The sequence below is a fragment of the Microplitis mediator genome, chromosome 7, assembly GCF_029852145.1.
Source record: "Microplitis mediator isolate UGA2020A chromosome 7, iyMicMedi2.1, whole genome shotgun sequence".
In the NCBI taxonomy this organism is placed as follows: Eukaryota; Metazoa; Arthropoda; class Insecta; order Hymenoptera; family Braconidae; genus Microplitis; species Microplitis mediator.
Window position 1 is genome coordinate 9,418,441 of NC_079975.1, and position 25,151 is coordinate 9,443,591.

Genomic DNA, 25,151 nt, shown 5'->3' on the forward strand with positions numbered 1-25,151 from the left:
TAAAAAAAAATAATAAAATAAAATAATAATAATAAAAATAAACAGATAAATTCGTAAGAAAAAAAAAAAGTCAAAGTATTTACTTTTGTACAGCACTGGCATATTAAAATTAGCCTTAATTTAAGGGGGATATAATTTTATTATATATATATGTATATATACATATATATTGCTAATTTATATCTCAAATATTAAAATATTCTTTTACTACTAATAATATTAATATTAATAATAATAATCATTATAACTATAATATATAATATTTAATAATAATCAATAAATTTATAATACGCAGATATATTAATAATAATAATAATAATTGATTGTATAGTAATCATTGTATACTATGTACAGAGCGGGATATTTTTTATATAGTTGTTATAATTACGGTTTTTTTCTTCAATACCGTACAGGATTTTTAAAATTATTATTATTATTATTATTAAATTTTTTTGTCAATGACATACAAAGTCGCCGTGATTACATTTTGATTAATCTGTACAAAGTGATTTCGATGACTAATAAATAAGTGATATTTATTTAATGGTCAAAAAAAAATTCACAAACGTTTTTTTTTATATTTATTATTTAGTTTCCGATATTTAACTAGCAGCCACTGAACACATACTATAAACTTAATATATTTATTTTATTAAATAGTTCATTTTTTAAATATTTTATTAAATAGCAGTTTAAAATGAACCGCAGCATAAAAAAAGTCATTAAAAAAAGAAAAAAAATTAAAATAATAATAAAGAAATATATATATTTATATATAGCTTTGAAAATTGATTAAATAAATCAGAAGTGAATACAGTTCATGCTGTTTTAAATCACAACTGATTTATTATTTATAATTTAACATAATTAACATCAAGCATATACAACATATTTGTACGATTTACTTCGATCTTTTTAATATAAAGTCGAATAAAATAATAATTATTATTATGTTTATTAATGTTAATTTAAATGAGTGTCAATGTATCAGACATCAGACAAATTTTAAGTTATAAATAGAATAAATAATTAACAAAATGAAATTTTAAAAAATGCATTTAAAAACTTTTCAAATTAATAAGTGCATTTTTTATAAATATTATTTTTTAAATTATTTACTCTCTTTATTTATAATTTTAAATTTGATGTCTGCTACATTGACACTCATTAATTTAACACTAAAGATGTAGATGCTTTAGCAATAGTCCATTATTATTATTTTTCATTAATTTAATTTTTTTTAAATACTTATTCCTTGGAATTTATGTCACACATAATTGTATCAACAATTTATCAATGATTTATTTAACGAGTTGTTGCTGTTATTGTTTTTTTTATCTTAAATTAAGATTTAATAGTCTTAATATTTATAGTTTTATTTTGCACAGTTATAATCTTATTGAGATTGGCACGCGCATATGTCAAATTCAAACTAAATATGAGTCATTATTGTTATGATAATAATAATAATAATAATAATAATAATAATTAAATACTCTAATTTTTTTATAAAATTTATAATTCTGTTTTGGTTTAACCCAAAATTAATCTCATGTGCACATTTTCATGATTGTTCAATGATACTATTACAACTACTTTATATTATTATCACTATTCCTACAACAATTATTACTACTGCTGCCGATACTATTACTGTAATTAATAATAATAATAATATTTAAAGTAATTAAAATATTAATAATAATTATAAGTAATAATTAGTATACAAATCTACAGTCGGGGGAAAGACCGCGGGATATAAAAAACGAAATTGCATGTGCAATATCGCATTAAATCTCACAAAGATCATCCCCTTTAAATTGGGTGTCACAAAACACGGGGTTTACCAGTATCATACTGACATTTTTTTTGTTCATGTTCACTATTTATAACTGGTGTTATTGATAATAGTCACTACAATCCTTCAACAAACTTTGATAATTGATCTTGCGGTGTCATCGGCGTTACTTCACCAGTTTCACCACCACCAGCATGAAGCATCATTTCACTGGGTCCTCCTAATTCGTGCGCAGGGGAATGAGTTGGCGTACCATGGGGTGGATGATGAAGTGGCGAAGGTACAGGTCCCGCTCTGGGAGAAGGTACTGGTTGATTACGAGGTGAAGGTACAGGTCTCGGCGACGGATTGGGCTGAGGTGAACGAATTGGCGGTGGTGATCTTACAGACTGCATTAATTGCTGCTGTACTGAAATTCCGGGTGGTCCCATAACACCTTGCGACCCAGGTACAGTTGATGGAGTTGGCTTAAGACCAGGTTGCCCGTACGCTTGTTCATTGAAACCACCGTAACCTAAAAGCGGCCTCATTGGTCTTTGTTGACCGTAAGGTGGTGCCGGTGGTTGGGTAAATGGTTGTTGAGGTTGCTGCTGCTGCTGCTGTTGTTGTTGTTGTTGCTGTTGCTGCTGCTGTTGTTGCTGCTGTTGCGAATGCCTTTGCATCGTTAAAACTTGATGCTTGTACCATTGCTGATGTTGGACATTGGTGACCTGTCCTGGTTGCTGTTGATTTAACATCTGCATTTGCATTCTATTTTGTTGCTGTGGTTGCTGCTGCTGAGTATGCTGTGGTTGGAGTTGTTGCTGCTGTTGTTGTGGTAACATATGCGACAAACCAGGTTGCTGTTGCTGTTGTTGTTGCTGCTGCTGTTGTTGTTGTTGCTGAGGTTGCGCAGGACCTAATAAACCAACACCACCACTGGCTCCACCACCAGCACCACCAGCATGCTGACCAGCTTGGGCTTGTCGTTGTTTTATAAATGCTGCCATTAAAGGTGGATTACTTTTAAGTATATGTAATATTTGATTTTGCTGATCTGGAGTACTTGGACTTCTTAATGTTTGCATAAGCTGTTGTAATGCTTGTTTTTGCCCTGGTGGTGTATTACTTTGACCTAGAGGACCTACTTGACCAACGAGTCCACCAACAACATTAGTTTGTCGCGGCATTTGACCACTGATTCCCATTGCTGATTGACTTTGATGCTGTTGCTGTTGAATTATTTGCTGAGGTGCTTGTGGACGGAGACCTGGATTTTGTTGCATTACAGCATTGGGTTGATACCTCGGTGTCCACTGATCCATTGAAATAAGATGAGTACCACCGGTATTTTGCATTTGTACTGTCATCGGCCTTTGCATTTGAGGAGGTGGCATAACACCACCTTGATTACCAACATTAACACCAACACCAACCCCAGGTGCAACTTTACCATAATTAACATGTGGGGTTTGCTGCCTTGCAGCTTCTTCTTGCACTTGTTTAACAACTTGAAGAACATGAGCTGGTGGTGTTTGTGTACCTGGTTTAAGACCAATACCCGGTTGATGGGGCGATGGTAAATTCGTTGGACTAGCGCCAGGTTTTATGGCAATACCAGCAGCCATTACAGCATTAGACGTTTGCTGTCCAGTTTGCATACCGCTTACTGGACCAGTTGGTCTCGTTGTGTTCATCACAGCCATACGTCTTCTTAATAATTGAGCCTGTTGTAATCTCTGCTGTAATTGTTGTTGTTTCAATTTATGTTTTATATTTGAACAGAATGGCACAAGACATTTTGTCTCTTGGCAATGTTTTGCATGATAACAACATAATGCAATAAGTTGTTTACAAATAGGACAGCCACCATTTGTCTTCCGTTTACAAACTTTTGTATGCGTAACCACCCTCTTCATCTTTTGACAGCTGGGTAACCGACAATTGGCGTCTCTGCACTGGCAAGCGTGAACCAAAGATTGTATGCACCTTTGAATAGACAATTTTCTTGCTTCTTGAGGGTTTGCTTGTTTAGCGTCTGCAGGTGATGAACCATCATCCAGATCCAGACCAAGTTTCTCCATGTGATGAGGATGACCGTCTTTTTCTTTACAACTTATACAAAGATCAAAGTCCTGAAAAACATAAATAATTATTAATTTTAAATAAATTTCATTACAATAAAACAAAAATATTAAACTCTTTTTTTTTGTTTACTTACATCACAAACTGTGCAATGATATCTTGTTTCAACATGACTCTTACAGTTGTTACATGTGTATACAAATTTGTCTTGGCCTTGATTGTGTAACTCGTACAACATTGACATTGAACTAAACTTAGCTCGTCTGAGAGACGAAAATTCGTAATGCCTTTCTCTTGCCATTGTAAGGAATGCATCTCGTCCGTCCATAAGATCACAATTAATAACGGGATCAGGATCTTGAATAGATGCTAAACTTGCAGCACTTTGGGCACTATGTAGTCTAATTACAAAAAATACTTCTTTATGCTTTTCCATAGTAGCAAATATTTTTGCTGAAAGATCGTTGCCTGTTTGTGGCGTATTTGATTTTTTGCTATTTTTACGTTGATTTGCTTTAGATTTGTTAGATTTTTTTGCTTTCTTTTGACCCTTTTTCTTGCCATCTGGACCCGTCTCCGAGTCATCGGCCATCGAGAATATCTGTGAGAAAACAAATTTATTCATTTATTAATTACAGAACTAATATAATAAAAAGAAAAGGCCATTTGGCAGCCGAAATGAAAGTAGATTTCATGATATTTATATGTATAAATAGATATATATGTGAAAAGTTGTCACATTCCAAAGTCATTGAAGAAAGAGACAGTAAAAATATGAATTTTTGACATTTTGAAAATTTTCAAATCCTATAACTTCTAAACTAATTGACCGATTTTGCTCATCTTCGAACTTGATCTCGAAAATCGTCTACAGAAAATGTGTGCTGAGTTTCATTGAGATCAGTTAAGAATTGTGGACGCTATCGTCGTGACAAGCTGCGTTCTATCGCATAAATATATATATATAAACTTTTGAACGATATGCATTTCCTGACTCAGCTCGTCGAGGTAACAAAATTTTTCGAAAATCCCGTCATCAAGGCAAATGCAATAGTTAGATTTCTATAAAATCTACTAAAAGAGCCACCCAGCCTGACACGGAATAGAAAAGTAGATTTCTTATTTAGATACAAAAATTTTTTAAACCTCATAAAAAATGAACTGAATGAACAATACGCTACAGTAGTGTAATTAAGACTTATTTTGTAAGCTACGTTATAAGAATTTCCAGGATTTGAGTTATGCCTTATCATTCAGAAGTTATTAGAGGACTAAGCTGCATAAATAAGCTTTTTTATTTTTTTGTGAAATTTTCGAAATCATCAAATGGTCAAAGAAGATTTTTTACAAAAACAAGTAATACAATGAACATTAAAGCTAATCGTACGAACTTTAAAATACATTTTACAGAATTAACTCAACACTTTAAGTTCGAAAGTTATTTAAGGATAAAGCCAAAAAATTCATTTTCATGAAAATAAAAAAAAATTCAAACACCCACAACTTCTTAACTAATCGACCGCTTGGGCTCATCTTCGAACTGGATCAAGGCAATAGTCCAATAAATAAGTGTATAAAATTTCATGAAGATCCATTAAAAATCGCGGGCGCTATCGTGATGACAATGCACGTTATATCGTATATATACATACATACATAAATAAACTTTTGAGCGGATGGTATTTTTTGGCTCTACTAGATATAATAAGACATATAATGACAAAATTCTTCGATAATTCCATCACGAGAGCCACTGCAATAGTCCGATTTCTAAAGAAATCTACCTAAAAGAAAGTTTCCATCCAACTTACAGCATTAGCAGCAGCAGCCGCTGCCTCAGCAGCTTCAGCTTGTTTTCTTTTTTCTTCTTCCTCTTGATCGAGCTCCTTGATGCTTTCCTCCAGTACATTCGGCCAAAAATCACCTTCGAAGTAGGGCAAATCAGCAGCAGAAGATAATTTGTCTTCCATGGCTTGTTTCAAAATATCCTGGTAAGAAAACAAGAAAAAAAGAAATTTAATTTAAATAATTTTTAATTTTAAATTAATATTTATATCACGTGTTATTAATTTAACAAATGTATCACGACAATCCTATGTTCAGAAATTTATTTATAAAAATAAGAACATTAGCTTATGTCTGATATTAATTTAAGTCTCTCTTGACAGCCGATTGTGAAAATTTCACAAACGGTTAACACAGAGACTAAAAATATTAAATAGTAATTATTATATTTATATTATCTTACCTTGTAATCAAGTACTATTCTTTCAACCATTCCTTTATCAAGCATCTTTTTATACCACTCCTGTAATCTCTTGGGTTTTGGAATTTTCTGTTCCGTAGGGTGGCAGTGGAAAATGTAATCGTCTCCTTCAGATGGTGGACATGCCCAAATGTGAGCCATCGTGTAACTAAATGATGTAAAAAAAATTTGTTAGATAAATTGTTTAATAAAATAAATAAAATGAAAATAATTATTGATGAGTTACCCTAGTTGCTTAGCATAATCCAAATATCCGAGAAGAATTTCATGATAAACAGCAGTCCTGAATTGTTTTGGTCGGAAGAAATGTACAGAGTCCAAATACGCAATATACACTCGCCTGGTGTTGGGTGGCGTACATTCACTTCCGTATTCTTGAACATGCATACCGAAGAAACAAACATCCGTACCGTCAACTTCTTCGAATGCAAATAATGCTTTTGCACGATAAGGAAATTCACCAGGCATATCACCATTTTCAACAAATCTACTTCTCATACCAGGTTTAACTTCAACAACTTTATCACTAGAGGCAACAACACGAATTGCAACTTCACCCGCACCAGCCTCTTTTTTCTTCAAGAAATTATTAACTCTTGTTTCAATATAAGTTCCTAACTTTGTAACTGGCAATCTTTTAGCATTAAATTTATTCTCTTTTCGTTTTTGTCCCTTCTTTTTGAGACAATTATCACAGGTAAATCTAATGAGAAAAAAAAATTTTATATTTTGATTTAATTATTTATTATTTAAATTTAAATATCGTCGATAATACTACAATGCCGCTGATATTTTAGTAATGTCGCATAATTGTAAAAAATATAATTTTATAAAAATGAAAAAAAAACATGTAAGGTAAAAGCCCCTATACCCGCTCAGTACCATTAGTCGCTCACTTTAACTGAATCGTTTTTTATAGAAACTCCATAAGTCATGTTTTTTACGAAATTGGGTTTTTTGCATTTTTGGGTTCTTTGGATGTCCCTCCATAGAAATCAATCAAAATAAGCATCAAATCAGCGTTTAAAAAAAATTAACGAGGTGACAGCAATTTCATTTAATTAAGAAACCCCATAAATTAATTTCAAATGTTGTTTTATTGTTGACTGTTTTATGACTAATTAAAATGTTTAAATTAATTATAATTTTTTGTAATTTCTGAGTTTCAGAGTTCAAATACATATTTAATACTTCATTTCATTAGTGTAATAAATGGTTTGAGTGGAAACATTTAAAAAAACAATGATTTTATAACTTTTTTTTCCGTTTGGTTGAGAAACCCCATAAGTCAATCAACTTTAAATAATTTTTCTAAGTAGATTTAGTTGAAAAATTAAATTTTTCTTGTTGGAATCGTTTTCAGAGACGCTAACAATATTGTATTCAATTATTTATTTATTATTTTAATGTAAAGTTTTTCCAAAAAAATGTTTTTTGTGTTTCCTGACAAATTTTTTTTCTTGACTTATGGGGTTTCTCAAATAAACGATTCTACTGTTTTATGCGTTTTTTATAATTTTTATAGAAAAAAAATTTCAACTAAAAAAATTATTATTGATAAATAATTATTTGTGAATCTAAATATATTAAAATATGATGCACCAAATTATTTCATAATAGATTATAAATTTAAATCAAGTGATAGTTTTCAAAATCACACTCAGCCGGGCATTTTTTACTTTAACGTTCATTCGTTAGATTGAATTTAGGTTACGTCAAATTTTTTAAGAATTGTGATAACTATCTTATTAAATATATTTTTAAAATTCATGAAAATTTATATTATGAAAGAATAAAGTAGTATAATTTATAAATTGTTTTCCAAATCAATAAACTTATCATAGTTTAATTGATATTGTCTTTGAGCGACTATAGAGCCATGTGTTGGTCGAGTAATGGTACATCGCAACTTTTAGTGAGCGACTATGGGTACACTCACGGACCTTATTTAAAAAATTAATAATAATTAATTATCAACATTATTCTTCAAACTAAAATTTTACTCTAATACTTAAAACTACAAAAAATAAATATAAAAAAAAATATGGTTTTTCATTTTGTTCAATCATTTATGTCGAATGATTTAAATTTTAGTGATTTAAATTTATAAAATCATCAATGGATTGATCGATTCGCCTGATATACTAGGAGGCTTTGGTATAGTCTGTAATAAACCGTGTCTCAGGAGCAATCGAATAATTAACACGCTAAGATCTAACAAAAACTACGTAATTAATGGGTCGTACAGTAGAATAGCTAACCAAGTCAACGAGTTCAATTCGGACATCGATTTTTTTTTGGTGGATCTCTATCAGTTTTTCACTCAATTATTGAAAATCTTCTAAATAATTAATCAAGTTTTTTCTTTCCTCAGTCAAAAAAGTCAAAGTTGAATTATAATTGAATATGTTTCTCCTATCAGATCATAGTTTTCCTTATATTTGTAACTATATATTTTATAACCAGTTGTATATAGTCGATTGGCGTATGATATTAATAAATACATTAAATATTGAGTGATTTGATCTCACTTCAATTAAAAGTGAGCGGGTGTAGGGGCTTTCATCTTACCTGAAGATCGGAACGTTTTTCATGGAACGAAAATGAAAATGATTCATGAAATTTGTGTCTAATGGCGACTAAATGGATAGTTGAGGGTGGCCTATTATTTTCGGGTAACGTGCGAAACATTTACGAAATCTAGATCCAGTAGATTTTTTTACTTTTTATTTCTTTTTTCTTATTTTCGTTCCGCGAAAAACGTTCCGATCTTCAGGTACATAAAAAGACTTGAGATTTTTAAAATTATTTAACAATTTTTTTTTTACTATGAAATATACTAGCGCAGATGAAAATATTTTATTATGTCAAATACCCAATTTGTAGACAATCAGAGTATGCTAATAATATAAAAAAGAATTATTGGTCTTGAATTGAATATTAATGTTCGATTAAAAATTATAATTAAATAATTTGAATTTTCGGTATCGCGCTTAAATGACTATGATAAAATGTTAAGAATTAATGAAATATTAATAAATAATGCTAAAAAAAATAGTAAGGATACCGTGAAAATGCACTATTATATACTTTGTTTTTTTTTTTTTTAAATTATTGTTCACGAAGAGAAAAGAATAGTTCTGATACCTATGTAGAATGGGAACCATTACTATGCTACATATCGTATTAAATAAAAAATAAATAAAAGTACATTTAATTAATGAATACAATATTACTTGTAATCAATAATTTTTTCAAATGAAAATACTTGGCATTATATTTTTTTATTGGTTCAGTTATCAATTGTATTTTTTTAAATCATTATTAAAGAAAGTTAGTTGATAATTTTCGAAGTTGATGTTAAATTGATAAATTTTAATATTAAAAATAGTTATTGGGTCATTGCTAACTACAGATCATATGATCGGACAATATATGAGCTTCGACCTATTCGAGCTTCGATACTAAGCGGTGTAGAAAATAACTCACACCGTGAGAAAAGTACACCGCTTGGTGTTTCATACCGTCAATTCACACCAAGGAAACCGTGTAAAAGTCCTCGGGAACCATTTTCACACCAAAAATTTTTTACAGTGTAAGAATTATTCATTAGTTTTAATTATTCATGAATTTTCAATTTATTTGTAAGCTTTCAAATTAATTAAAAAACTCTAATTATCCGTAAATTTTTAAATTATTTCAAAAATTTTAATTATTGGTAAATTATTGTAAAAAAATTATTTATAATTTATAACAAAAGTTTCATAAAAATTCTATGTTCCTACTTCGAATTATTTGAAAATTCAAATTATTTGCCCAACTCTATTATCATGTGTCCGGATCGTTGAGACTGAACGCCCTAGTAGTGTACTGAGGTGCTTCTGTCATTTTGTTTTCTCAAAAAAAACCTTTAAAAGACACACTGGGTAAAACTCACTCCGTCTTTTTTGCACATCTTGAATGCGATGCAAAGAGCTAGTGCTCTACGGTCGCCAAATTAAAAATCTGGGTTTCGGTAGACTTAAAACATCTCGATTAGTTTTTAATTTCCGCCATTTTGGGCCTCATATTTTTGAGAAAATTTTCTATCGATTGAAAAAATAATTAATTGAATTCGATCTATTCGATCACGTAATATATGCTTTGAAAGTATCGCCGGGTAAATTATCCATATGTGAATCTTACGTTAGTTTTTTGAGTGTCTCTCAAGGGTTAAAAATACATAATAATAAAAATAAATGAATTCAGTACTCACGCGGTATTAAAGTTAATTTTATAATAAGCATCGTCAGAAAGTATAGTATATTTATCCAGTATAAAAGTAGGTATTTATAGTAACAAGGATGTTTTTTTATCAAATTACGTTTTTCAAAAATATATGAAATTTATTGTTAAAAGATTATTTTTGTCATACTTACAAGTAAATACTCAAAGAATACCAAATTTTAAAAATGAATAAATTAAATTAAATTATTTGTTGCCATCTTAACTGTATAACTTCCGTTTTCTAGTTTATTTTGTACTTTACAAATTTTTACATTACATAGTCTTTATGTTACATTGCAAGCAATTTATGTCCCTATTTTCTTGGGTAAATATTTTCCGTATATTTCTAACAAACTACTCTAAACTTTTTCGGACTATGACTCCTAGCCATCTTTTTTTTTTCTATTCCGTACCTCATTATTAGCGATCTGTTCTTATCTCTTTTTTCCATATTTTTTGCAATCACAGAGTGTTTTTAGTGGGCAAGATTGCAAACAGATGGCAATCTAGTGGCTATATGGAACGAATTTTCACAGGGCAATGCATTAAAATTAACTTGTGAAAAATAATTTAATTTTCTCTCTATGGGATTCGAACCTGAGCCTGGTCAGTGCTTGAGTTCAAAGACAAGAGTGTTATCCACTCGACCACAACTACTGATTATTTGTAAAATGAATATTTTATTTAATTTCATATTTTAAATAATAAAAATTTAAGTAAAATTGATAAAAAATTATTATAATAAATTGTTTAATTTATTTGTACCCACACAGTTTTGAAAGCGGTTGCATTTTATAGTAATGTTTTGAATATTGACTTTTTCTTTGTTATTAAAAATTTTATGATAAAAATAAAAAGTATGAATGAAAAATCTCATTTTTGCTATCGTTAAAATTACACGGTATAGTAAAAAAATAATCAGCGACATTACAATATCACCGACGATAAATATTTCAAGCCATTTACGATCATAATTTTTTTGTAATTTTGTAATAAAAATCTCACATAAAATAGCTTGTAGTAAATTTAATTATTAAAATAAAACTTACCCTAATGGCCAAATTGATTCCATATGGAGAACACAAATTTGGTGAACTTTTCTACCACAATCAGTACAAACAACAAAAGGTTCTAATTCCAAATGATCGTTTTTCATCTCTTGAAATTGTTCCTTCTTTATTGCCCTGTTAAATAAATTCAACATATTAAATAAATAATTTATTAATTACCAAATGTATAAAATATTATGCTGTGACAAGGAATAAAAAGACGATTTCGGACGAGAGTGCTGGCAGCTTGAGCCAAAGGCGTGGGCTGCCATCACATGTTTCAAATCGTGTTTTATTTCGCGCCAAAAACTATAATACCGGCATTTAAATAAATTAGAGTGTAAATGTCTGTCTCAAGTGAAAATAAGTAAATTAAAGACCAATAGCGCGTCGTATAAATTTAGTTGTGAATTTAATTAATTAAAATGACAATTTTAAACCCGTAAAATAGTATAGGTCTATAATTAGTACGTTTTGATTGACTAAATAGACATTTAAACTCTAAATTGAATATAATTATAAAAATAAATAAATACTTACGTTTGTGGTTGCGTCGGATCATCACCCAACGTCACAGTATCACCAGGAATGTCATTGAAACATTTTTGACAAAACGTGTATCTGTTGGAAACAAGACCATAAGCCTTTAGACTATAATTCCATTATTTATTTATTTAATCATTTAATTTTTTAATATCCAGTTCATCATGGTGATGTTATTTAACAGAGTCCAGTTGATGATTGTCCATAATGTAAATGATTTTTTTAAAATTCAATTTTTATTTTTATTTTTATTATTATTTTTATTTTATAGTCGTCCATTGTAATTTATTATTTGCCAATAAATAATTAAGTATTATTTTATTTTCGTCCATTATCATTCCCAATTTCCAAACATCGGTTATTATTTTTATTTTTTTTTAATATATTATGAATATTATTTATTTATTTATATCCAAGGCAGGGTTGGGAATAAATAAAAGAACACACCACAAAATTTTAAGGGCCAAGCAACAGACGAGGATGTGTGTATGAGTGAGTGTGCAGGCACGTCCATGGTAGTAGAGTGAAGGTAACATATAAAGAGAACAGTGCATATGTTAGAAGTGATTTTTATGAAAAAGCTCTATGACTGCTTTTAATTTTATATTTTTAAAAAAATAAATAATAATAATAATAATAATAATAACAATAAAAATAAAAATAAAAATAAAATTTGTTGGTCAGGGGACTGGTTTACTACAGTATCATTTAACTGTCATAAACTAATTAACCTGCCGTTTTAATTTTGCGCATTCGGTGATTGACAATTTTTTAAATATTGAAAATTGACAAATAAATCAAATGCGCTGATATATTAATTATGTTAGGCACCAAAGGTTAACTCATGCAGTCGTTTGTCTCAGAGAGGGACTTTGCCGGCTATGAAAACGAATCACAGACTACTGTGGGGATCGAACCCATGCCTGACAAGGACTCCTATTTAAGAGCAAGCGTACTAACCACACGGCTATGAGTACCCAATTTTAAAATGATACATATTTAAAGAATCAGTCAAGTTATTCATAAATTTACAAGTGGACGTAGATGAGCAATAAAGTGTCGACTAACATAGACGCCATTCTGAGATAATTTTGTTTAAATTTAAAACTGTTTTTAATAAAATTTATCTCAAAATTATTTGAGCATAAATTGCTTTTCTTAAGGACGTTCTTGCGCGGCTCGTGGGTCAAATGAAGACTAACTTTAAAATTTAATTCCGAGGCGATTAAATTTTTGAAAATATCTCAATAATTTATAAATTTTTTTGAACTATTGAAAATATGTAACAGTTATTGTAAAAAATTGAATTTCTTAATTAGACAATACTTTGACTCAGATTTTTTTGTCATAATAAAAGCGGCAATATAGAAATTTTTAAATCTCAACATATACATATATATGTCAATATACGATTCAAACGCATAATGGATAATAATAATAAGAATAATTATTATAATGTAAGAAATGATAGATCTTTTGAAAGGAAAGTTGTTTAATTATTTGTGATTGAACAAACTACTTAAACACTATTTTTTTACAACAATTATATCATGAGCCTAAATTAAAGAATATTTTGAAACATTATTTGTCTCTGTGTCTATTCCAATAATTTTTTTTTTTTAAAAGTTGAAACACAAAAAGTTATAGTTTCCCACAAGACACTGTGTTAAAACTTTGATTTTCAATCGTTAATAACTTCTTTGAATGATCGATAACTGACTGAAATTTTCAAGAACGATAATTATTGATTCATTTTTGCCAAAAATATAAAAGTTGGATTTTTATCTAATAGTTAACTTCACGCAAGAACGTCCTTAATAAATGTTCAAGAAAAAAATATTATAGCTTGAGAATCTATAACAAGCGAATCTATAAAAAAATTATCTTAAATTTTTCATTACGAAATATAAAACAGTCAAACTAATTATCAAAAAAGTTTCATTAGTCTTGACTCGGTTTTTCAAAATTCTTTATCATACTAGAGCTAAAAGGCCTAGTATCCGATCAGGGTAAAATTTAGTAAGTATAGATATACAAATACATGAGTGATCGGTTACTAGGTCTCTTACTTTACTCATTAAATTCAATTCATCTCAAGTAACTTGACACTGTTCTGCTAAAATTATTACAGCAAAAATATTGTTTCGTAAAAAGTTAATTACAATAAAATTTTTACTCTGTAATAACACAACTTTTTTTTTAGTATTTGTTGCAATCTAATATTCTAACCCAAGTTACTTTAAGATATTCTCAAATAGTACCCCTCACTTTTTATAAAATTATTCCATGACTGTTAACTGCCATAATCGTATTAAAGTTTTATTTATTAACTAAAAAAAGTTGAAGCATTAATTGAAAAAAAGACGACGTAGTTATAATTGTCGCCGAGATATAGATTTAAAAAAAATTACTAACAGTTGTTATCAATTAAGAGTCAAATGAAAATTGGTAAATAAATTTTAGTCGAAAAATTTGATAATGAATTATAATAATGACACGATGATTTTACTGAAATTTATTTGCCAAGTTTCGTTTAGCTCTCAATTGATATCAACTGTAAGTTATTTTTCTAAAATTCTATATTACTACTACGTTGTCTTTTTTTCTATTCATGCTTTAATTTTTTAATTAATTGATAAAACTTTAATACAGTTATGACATTTCAAAATCATGGAAAATTTCTATAAAGTGTGGGGGGGAGGTTGTCTGAGAATGATTTTAACTCGATTTGCAAAAAACTTTATCCCAAATAATTAATTTGTCAAAAATTTGTTAGATTTCGATTTAAAAAATTTTTTTTTTAACACTAAATTACTTGAAAAAAAAATTTCAGTTACTGAGGAAATATTTGGTACAAAAATTAATCTTTTGTGGGTCAAGACGTTATTGTTTATCTACGTCCGAATATTTAAATAATCAATGACATTATCCATGAATTCAAAAATATTAAATGACTGGATGACTAATTAATTTTAAAAAAAGCGTTTTCTCGATTTATAATTAAAAAAAAATGGCAAATAAAGCGTAAATGTAAAATAAATATGAAAACATAATAAATGATAAACATAAAAAAAATGATATAAATAAAATAAAAATAATTATTTAATACTGACCTATTTTTGTAGGAATAATATTTAGCGTCTCTTGGTATTGTACAGAGTTGTTTGCCGTAACAGCACAGAACCTGAGGATTAAAAGTATATTTTCGGCCGCAACAATAACCTAATGCTTGCATTACAGGATCAATCTCTTGTTCGAATACTTCCGACAGCTAGACAATAAATAAACAATAATAAAATAAATATATGAATAATTAATAATGTCAAGTTTTTATAATAATTTAAGAGAATTAAATTTACCTTTGTACAGTATCTGTATACTCTAGATGTTTTACGATTATACAGCCATGCATTGTCGAACATCATCCAAACATCATCGACATATTCCCATGGATCACTATACTGATTGGTATCAAGTTTTCTTTTGATTGTTGACAGATCCATTGGATGTTTTACAATATCAAAGTAATCGGGAATACCAAGTGCTGGTGGATCAACTGGTTGTCTAAATGGTAACGACTCTGGATCTTGACGATAAAGTTTTTCCAAAGTTGGCATCAGCGCTTGTCTTAATTCATCCGGTTTGAAAAGACAAAGACGTTTTTTGTCTGATGAAGTTCCACTAGGTTGAATAGGCTCAGGCACCATGGGCTTTATATCAGACGTCGAACCATCGTGACTTGACATTGGTGTAACTGGTTCCTCTTTGATATGAGGTTCTTCTTTAATAGTACCATCTGCCGATGACTCTTCCATTGGTTCTTGTTTTATTTCCGTTTTAATGACATCATTATTTATATTTTTTCCACCATCCATTCTATGATTTTCAGAACAGTCTTCTTGTTTTATTTCCATTTTAATATTTTCTTCTTTAATAGAATCTAATTTTCCTTTATTATTATTCGTTGGCGGACTAGGTGAATTGTCACGATCAAGAGCTGCTGTAATAGCAGCCATTTGTGAAGACATTGAAGAACTTCTGGGTGCATTTAATGCTGCTCTTTCTTGAGACGACATACCTTTACCAAGACTAGCAAGACCTGCCGGTGATGGTGTTGTACTTGGATGAGGTGGTGTTTGATTTGACGATATTGCTTGGATTGGTGTCATTAATGAAGGAACAAGCGGCGTTGAAGGTGTTGAAGCAACCGACTGTGGGCCATTTGTCGTTGGTGCTGGTCCAGGACTAGGTCCACTTGATGCCGGTGGTATTGTTTGAGGTGTATTTACTGATATTCCATTATCAACAGGTGTAGTTGCAGATAATGGTCGAGTATTAGTAAATTGTTGTTGATTACTTTGCTGTTGTAAACTACTGAAGGGTGATGGGGCTTGAGGAATTGTTGAAACGGTATTTGGTATTGGAGTACCAACTTGTTGTTGCTGTGGCTGCTGCTGCTGCTGCTGCTGTTGTTGTTGTTGTTGCTGCTGCTGTTGAAGTTGCTGCTGCTGCGCTTGCTGTTGCTGTTGCTGCTGCGCTTGTTGTTGCTGCTGCTGTTGTTGTTGTTGTTGTTGTAGCTGTTGCTGCTGCTGGACTTGTTGCTGCGCTTGCTGTTGCTGCTGTTGCTGTACAGCTTGAGCCTGTGCTAATCTCGCTTTCATTAATTCTGGAAACTGATGTTGGTTTTGAACAGGAGAAGTGTTTGGTAAACCGGCAGTACCATTTGATGTCGGGAATTGACTAGTTGTTGCTGACGTTGATGTGGTCGTTAAGTTTGTCTGCGGCATTTGTTGTGCAAAGGGAATGAGAGGATTTGATACCATGGGTGGATTTGGCGTAGATTGACCGTTTGAATTAGGTCCGGAAGGACCGACAAGCATACCAGGTTGCTGTTGTTGCTGTGCCTGTTGCTGTGCTTGCTGCTGTAATTGCTGCTGAACTTGTTGCTGTTGAACTTGCTGCTGCTGTTGCTGTTGTTGCTGCTGCTGTTGAGGAAATGGCATACGATTATGTTGCATTGTTAATCCTTGAATAGTACGCAGTTGTTCCATTCCCGGTGAAAGACTTCTTAAAGTAGGAGGAGCTGCTCTTTGAGTAGGTACAGCAGCTGGAACACCCTGTGGAGGTGCAATAGCTCGTAATCCAGGGTTTGCCGCAACCTGTGCTTGAGGTTGCTGCTGCTGTTGAGCTAGTTGCATTTCTTTACGTTTTTGACGTTTCTCTTCAAGTTCTTTTTGGATTTTATATATTTTTTCCGCCAATAAATGATAATATTCAGATCTTGAATTAGCCATTTCATACATGTCACCTTCAACTTTTCTCGCATACGCGACTAAATTATGTAATCTTTTATCGAACATTGCTTGTGGATCAGGAGCTGGAAATATTGCTTGAACTAATTTATGAACGAGATGATTTCTGAGATCTGGCGTCACAGATTGATGCCATTCTTTAGTTCCTTGAACTGGGGTAGCTGTTACTTGTCCTGGTTGAAGACCACCTGGCAGTTGTAAATTTGGCAAACGATTTTCACCTAATATAGCAGGCTGACCTGAGTCATTAAGACCAAATAATTGATGCATATTGACAGCTTGTTGTTGAAGATTGGCAGTCGCTGCTGCTGCTACAACCGACGTTGGACCCGTCGTTGAAGCTGGTTGATTAGTACTTACGACTACAGTCGTTGGATCGGAACTTAATGGAAGAGATACATTAGGTGCAATTGGTTGTCCTTGATTAACTACAGATTGCCCTGGACTTTGTTGAGCTTGAGGCTGTGCAAGTCTTATTCCTGCAGTCATTGAACCAGGAGGACCTTGCATACCTGGTCCAGGCATTCTGACACCACGGCCCACTGCTTGATTTGGTATCATACCAGATGTAGTTTTTTGACCCTGTATTATACCCATAGTGTCAAAAGGTTTCCTTATGTCAGGATTTGGATTTGGTTGACTTGCTGCCACAGCTAGAAAAACAATATTTTTATTTATTATGTTAAATATATATTAAAAACTATAAAATATAATACAAACCAGCACGAGAATTAGCAGCCTTGTTTTTATCCGCTTGTTTGAGCGGTAAGCAAACAGGACAGTCGCTTTTTTGACACTGTTTCCAATGAGTAATAATTTGTCTGGATGAACTGCAATGTGGTATCGTACATTCTTTGCCCTCTTCGCAGGTCGTCATGTGAGTCAAAACATTTTTCATAGTTTTGCAGTGTGGTAGAGAACATATCCGCGCTTCACCATTGGCCTGTCGCTCTCGTAACTGGCATTTGTGTGCGTGGAGTAGAAGTACGAGCTGCTGCTGGATTAGTTTACGGTGCTCTGGATCATGAGTAGAAGATGTAGAACCTGGTTATTATTTACCGACCATCATTTAACATACAATAAATCGTCTTATAAAAAGAACGATTTTTTGATTACTTAAAACTAAAACGTACCAGATTGCGTACTTCCACCAGCTACTGGTCCCTGGGTTGCTTGTTGAGGATCTGGTTGACCACCTGTTGGTGCCCCAGACTGTGGTTGAGCAGGACTTGGAGTAGGCTGTTGAGTTTGCTGGACCATTCCTTCCTGATTACTTATGACATTACTAACACCAATTGGACCGCTCGGACCACCAAATCGTCCAACAGGCATCGCTCCCATATTGGTTCCCACTCCTCTTTGAAGCGGGGCAACTGCGCAGACAGGATTGACAGCTCGTACATTTACTCTAGTACCTGGACCGCTTCCAGGCGAACCTATCTCACAAGTATACCGATTAAATCTGCATACTCTATCGCTAATTTTGACCTTGGTCTTTTGTAATTATTATAAACTTAATAACTTACCATATCCATAAGGACTTGAAACACCCATTTGACCCATGTTTTGAATATTTTGCATGTTTGGTGGTGCTTGCATTCTTGGACCACCTTGACCAGGACCTACAATTCCTCCTTGATGGACTTGTTGATGTTGATGAGGACTCTGACCTCGTGCTTGATTTACCATATGAGTTTGCTGTTGTTGCTGCTGCTGTTGCTGTTGCTGCTGCTGCTGTTGTTGTTGTTGCTGTTGTTGCATAGCCACTGCTCTGGCATTTATTATTCCTGGACCATTTTGCATCTGAGCAACACCGTGGGGACCCTGAGGATGATGAACTCCTTGTGAATTAGGACCCATCATCGTTACCTGATAAATAAATAAAAAAAAAAATAAAACATCTCAATAATCTATTTAAATGATTATCATATTATAAATTTAAAAAATAAATAAAGCTAAACATACCGTATTTAATGGCTGTTTGTTTAAGCTGTTAGAAACAATCAAACCACCACCAGCCATTCCTCCCAAATTATTGTTCCCCGTGGCACTACTTGTCATCACCAAATTAGCATTCATACCACCAGGCATTGACATTGCTGGATTACTACCAGCCATGCTCATTGATGACTGAAGACCAACCATAGAGTTAACTAGAGTCATCTGATTGTTGGCTAACGAGCTTGCTATACTACTTTGCAAGTTTCCCAAACTCACTGCCATTTGCGGGTCTACGACTCCTTTAGACACTGAGACATTAGGTGGTGATTGCATGTTTGGACTTTTACTACTCATTGTTCCAGCCGCCATAACCAATGAATTTGATACAAGATTTTGTTTATTCTATTTAAACAAATAAAATTACATATTTATAAAATTATATTTTTCTTGCATACAATTTTTATTGTATACTCAATTTTTTTTTCTACTCATTGTAAAATGTATAAGCAAAATAATAAATGAAAGATTAAAAATTAACCTGCTGCTGAATAAGATGATGAGAAAGTTGCTGCTGCTGTTGCTGTTGCTGCTGCTGTTGTTGTTGTTGCTGTTGTACATGCTGTCGCAGTTCTGAATCAAGTACACCATTTTGTTGCCCAGGTCCAGGACCTGTTGCCGGTGGTTTTTCAGCTGCTGAACTCCAAGACCCCGATGATAATAAATCGTCAGGAAGATCATTTTCGAGGTCATACATATCTGTGTTTGTTATGAAATCTGATAAATAATAAAATAATTATAAAATCAAATAAATTACTTACTATTATTATTTATTTAAATAAATTATTGAAGGTCATGATCAGTTCATTCCATTAATTTTTATTTTTTAAATTTAAACTTTAATAAAAATTATATATAGCAATAATTAAATAAATATAAATAAAATTTTAACGGAATGGAGAACAATCGCTTCGAATAAAAATTTATAATGTGCAAAAATAAATAATTTTTTAAATTTTATTACAACACAACGTATTGTATTTTTTATATTGTGAATAAAATTAATGGTGTGCCATGAGGTACCAAGGTTATGATTAGTAATTTAATGAGAATAAAATTAATACCGCCACCATAGATTTTAATTCAAAGCTTAAATACTTTGTTATATTATTTATAAATTAAAAAATATAAATAAAGAAAAAAAAAAAACTTTAACCGACAATTGAATTTGAAAACAAAAAAACTAAATTGCAAAATATTATAAATGAAAAAATATATATCACAACGCAAGGGGCACTCGAATTCAAAATAATTTTTATCAGATTATAAATTTACAAAATAATAAATATGATTATTATTATCCTTATTAATATTATTATTATTATTTTTATTATCATGTAATAATTACAATTGTGGGTAAAAAAAAAAATAAAGGAACATACAAGAAATAAAAACTGATAATAACAAAGTATCTACGTTATAATTAATAATAATATAAGTGATATGGATAAATAAATATGTAAAAATAAATTAAGACATGAGACATACACCGCACGAGCAAAACTTAAGGGAGCTACAGCAGATAAAATAATTAGTTTCATATAGTAAACTCGTGCTCAACTATTAAAAAGCAGCAAAGCTACGATATACAAACTATATAAAGAATCATGCTTAGAGATCTAACAGTCATTTTCTGTTTATATATAAATATATATCAATAATGGATCTAAACCGAGCACAAACTAAATAATAATTAAAAATTTCAAATTTTAAATTTAAATTATTAAAAAAAAAATTAACTAAGTTATTATTATTACTAATATTCTTTTTTGTATTGGGTTACTGCAATTTAAAAATATTATTTATTAATAAAATATTAAAATTTTTGAATCTTTTATTAAATGATTATTGGCCTCGTTGATTTGCTGAAACAACTTGATGTTAAATTTCATTTATTTCCTATCAAAATAACCTGCTATTCCCTATAATGTATAGAAAATATAAATATATATAATTATTCTAAATAATTATTGTGTACAATCGATATACTGGATCGATCGTGGTACCTAAAAAAAACTCATTATAGTATTTGTGGATTTAAATTTGGAGCTCTGTGAATGTTTGCCGCATGTCTCTCAATTTAATTGTCATTTTTTAAATTTATCGTTCGATTGCCCAGCATGAGAAGTGTCTGATTACGATGATAATATAATTTCTTTTTAAATTTGTTTCTCTTGTTTAAATAATCAACATTATTATTATCAATTTAGTTTTTTGCGGCGATTAAATTTTAAATGAACGATGGTAACGGTGACAGAATGGGAGAACAAACGAATGATTTTTCTTATAAATATATTAATTTTTTTTTTTCACTGGTAACGTTCGAATCAATTGTCACACGTTTTTTTTTTATTTTATTTTCATTTTTTTTTTTATTAATATTTACTTCTTCTCTGGGTGGTATTGTTGTTCCAATGCTGCTGCATCTGATGTTGTTGCAGATGTAGTTGTTGCGGCGGGCCCTGCATTTGTTGTAAGTTACCACTGCCACCTCCCCCGTAGTTTGAATAAGCATGGGGCATCATTAGAGACGCCATACTCACTACATATATCATAGTTTATGATTTTAAAATGTCAATTTTATATTCCAATTGTTTTATTAATTTTTATAATTATATTAAATATTTTTTTTTTTTCAATTCTTAATTTATTTTTGTTATTGAACTTTTTTTTTTTTTTAATTAAAATTTGTATTGTTACGATTGAAATAAAGAGCAGATTTTAAATTGAAATTTTATTCACAATAACAGAAGCGAATTTTAAATAAAATGATGATTATTTATGAATATTAATTTGAATTTTTTTTTATGAATGTTAAAATTCGATTTACGATTAGTTTTTACTGATAAAAATACTATAGGTGCTGAATGAAACTTTTTTTTACGATTAAAGATACTAATTGTAATAATAAATTTTTAGCTGTTAATAAGATTTACGTAGCGCTGGGATAAATATATAGTTGGAATATAAATAATAGTTAGTACTTAGCTCATGCGATAAAAATTTTATAAACCGGAGTATTTTTTTTCAAAATGCTTGTACTGAACATCCAGCATGCGCTACATTTTTTTTTTAATTAATTAGGCATCAAGAATACTATATGTATATATAAATATATATATAAACAATACAAAATATGCCAATAAATTTTTTATAAACTTTAAATTAATTTTTTTTTTTTTTGTGAACACAAAATAAAAACGATACTTTAAATTTTTTTGCAGGCTTTAATTTTTGACATTTGAAGTCTCAATAATTTACACAGTAAAAAACGAATCGTCAAAGTGTAAAAAAAAAAAGCGTGTGTCAAAATTCTGAGTGTTGAATTTTTAACACTTTTGTGTGTAAATTTAACACACAGTATTTATCTTGTTTGGACTAGCAATCGATTAATTTTTTAACACACAAAATATTTTAAAAATAATGTCGACCATCACAAAAGAATTCTTGGAAAATTTTTACTTTTTACATGTACGTGTGTAACTTTTTTAACACTCACAATATGTTAAAATAACATATAAATAAGTGTAAAACGTTCGTTTTACACACGATATGTGTTGATTTTGACGACTCCTTTTTTACCTATAGGTAAAATAAATTGGCATTTATAAAATAACTTTTAAATATTTAATATTACTCAATAAATAGCAACAATTAAAAAATACTACAGACATTTCATTGCATTAATAGTTAATTTAATAAAAAAAGCTTTGTGAAAAAAAATGAATAAATAAAAAGGACAAGATTTTAGCAGTAAATAATAACGTGAAACTACATTAACATGACAATTTAAATAAAATTTAAATATATATATATATTTATATTATATATAGTTGAAATATAAAATTATGGTTTAATAATTTACAATAAAATCTAAAAGTTAAAATGATAAACAATAAAAAATAGAGAATCGGTTCTATAGAAGTGTAACAGGTTGGAGATAACTCTTATTGTCGTTGGGTCGAAAAAGTGACATACACGTTATCCAGGTATTGGTATCCATCCTTTAGGTTATCCCGCGTTATTGTTTACACAGTAGTGACAATTAAAAATAAATAAGAAAAAAAAAAAGTTGAATAAAAAAATAAATAAAAGTAACAACACCGTAGTTGGAACTTTTTGTTGTATCCTATGGATTTATAAAAAATATAATATTTAAAATGGAGTATCTTGCTCACCAGAAGAATCCGAGGGACCTTGGAAAGCATCTCCAAGCTTTGGCCGCTTGCTAGGCGGTCCATCCACTAAGTGGTCGGCCATTTCTTCAGAATAAAGAATCTCCAATATAATCAGAGTTATTAAATTGACGTTAATGTCACGGTACCAAGTAACTGGGATCCTCAGGACACCAAGTTGATGGTATTAATGTTGATGATGTTGATGGCAATGACGACGACGACGACGACGACAGGAACCAAATGGATAAACTGGACTCCACGACGCGGTAGCGGTGGCGGCTAGACTTGGAGCCGCCGAAAAAATGATGATGAAAAAAATGACAGAGATTCAGATGATAAATAATTTAGCGACAACGACGACGACGACGACAGTAGTACGACGTAGTCGAGTACGCGTTGGTAGATATTTTTCACCGCATAACAAACATTATTAAATTCACTAAAATAACAATTATAACAATAAGCGCGGCGCGCAAAGCGTCCATGTACATGATTTACCGCAACATCAGCCATCGGGCATCCTCATAGAGTTTTAAAAAAAAAATTACCGAGGGCCCGCGACTCCGAGGTAAACTCGGCGGGCCACGATCCACGACAACCCTCACTGTTGATTTAAGCTGCAATAGCAGCAACTTTTTACACTCTGTTACAGAGTTATCACCAGCTGATTTATCCACCAACAGTTACAACACTGGATATTTAAATTTACTCAAATAAAAATTAATATGGTGACTGTGATGATGATGATGCTGATAGTGATGTCGACGGCGACGACGACGACGTTTCACCCGGACGCGTACAACCAGATCACGTACACACACTTGTTAAATAATAACTGGATAACTGGTATATGATAACACACATAAAATTTTGACGCCTTGACTTGGGATACCTTTTATAAATTAATAAAAATGCACTTATTAACAACAATAATAATAATAATAATATTAATAATAATAATAAAAAAGCACGAGTTAAATTTGTACTGACACCAAGACACCACGCACACCAATCATCCTGTGTCACACTGGCTGGGAGCACGCCGCTAACAGCTAGCAGCGACGATAACGCACTCAAGGGCCGCTGGCACCATCTTAACTATCTCCACCTCCGGAGGCTCTTCCATGTACCGTGTACCGTCTACCTCTCTCTCTTGCAAACTTAATGGGCGCGCGAAATTTACGCGAACGAGATGAGTCTTATGTATTGTAACTCACACGTTATATTATCAAACAACGCGATTCTTGGTTAATGTAATCACCTTAGAGCACCGTCTTATTAAGACAGCCACAACACTAATTTTAACGAAATAAGATACGCCGATGGGATTATAGACCGTGCGAGTCGATCGGCTAACGTAAAATGGCGGCGGCTGTTGACGACAAGTTTTTCTACGCTTGTCAGAAAATGCCCGACTACTCTCCGTTGGATAGAGGTCGCATTACCACGATACTCTTATTGGACAATAAAACCATGTGACTAAATTAACTATTTCCATTGGCTTAATACAACCGAGGCCATCAACGCGACCACTGTATCCACGTTTCCGTTAATTTAGAAATAAGCTTTTACTTCACGTCTCGACCTCTTAAATACATTCAAATACTTTTTAAAACTTTAAACAAACTTTTTATAAACGTCAAACTTACACTTTTTATTTATTTATTTACTATTTAC

The 25,151-nt window shown here is 31.1% G+C and overlaps 1 protein-coding gene across 7 annotated transcripts; it reads right to left on the reverse strand.

The window, feature by feature from the left end:
• Positions 1–1,103: 1,103 nt before the first annotated feature.
• On the reverse strand, positions 1,104–24,876 carry LOC130672247 (CREB-binding protein). 7 transcript variants are annotated; one of them, XM_057476679.1, is made up of 16 exons: positions 23,475–24,876; positions 21,683–21,838; positions 19,778–19,995; positions 19,264–19,641; positions 18,825–19,167; positions 18,432–18,734; positions 18,019–18,342; positions 15,346–17,951; positions 15,100–15,257; positions 11,984–12,094; positions 11,444–11,578; positions 6,355–6,831; positions 6,111–6,276; positions 5,674–5,850; positions 3,999–4,463; positions 1,104–3,912 (listed from the first exon to the last, which is right to left on the reverse strand). In XM_057476679.1, the coding sequence occupies exons 1-16, from the start codon at positions 23,554–23,556 to the stop codon at positions 1,915–1,917; spliced, it is 8,097 nt and encodes a 2,698-aa protein (XP_057332662.1). In that variant the 5' UTR covers positions 23,557–24,876; the 3' UTR covers positions 1,104–1,914. The 7 variants fall into 7 exon arrangements, with proteins under 7 accessions (XP_057332662.1, XP_057332666.1, XP_057332664.1 ...); XM_057476683.1 differs by having other exon boundaries at positions 18,432–18,671; positions 19,778–20,013; XM_057476681.1 differs by having other exon boundaries at positions 18,019–18,315; positions 19,778–20,013.
• Positions 24,877–25,151: the final 275 nt, after the last annotated feature.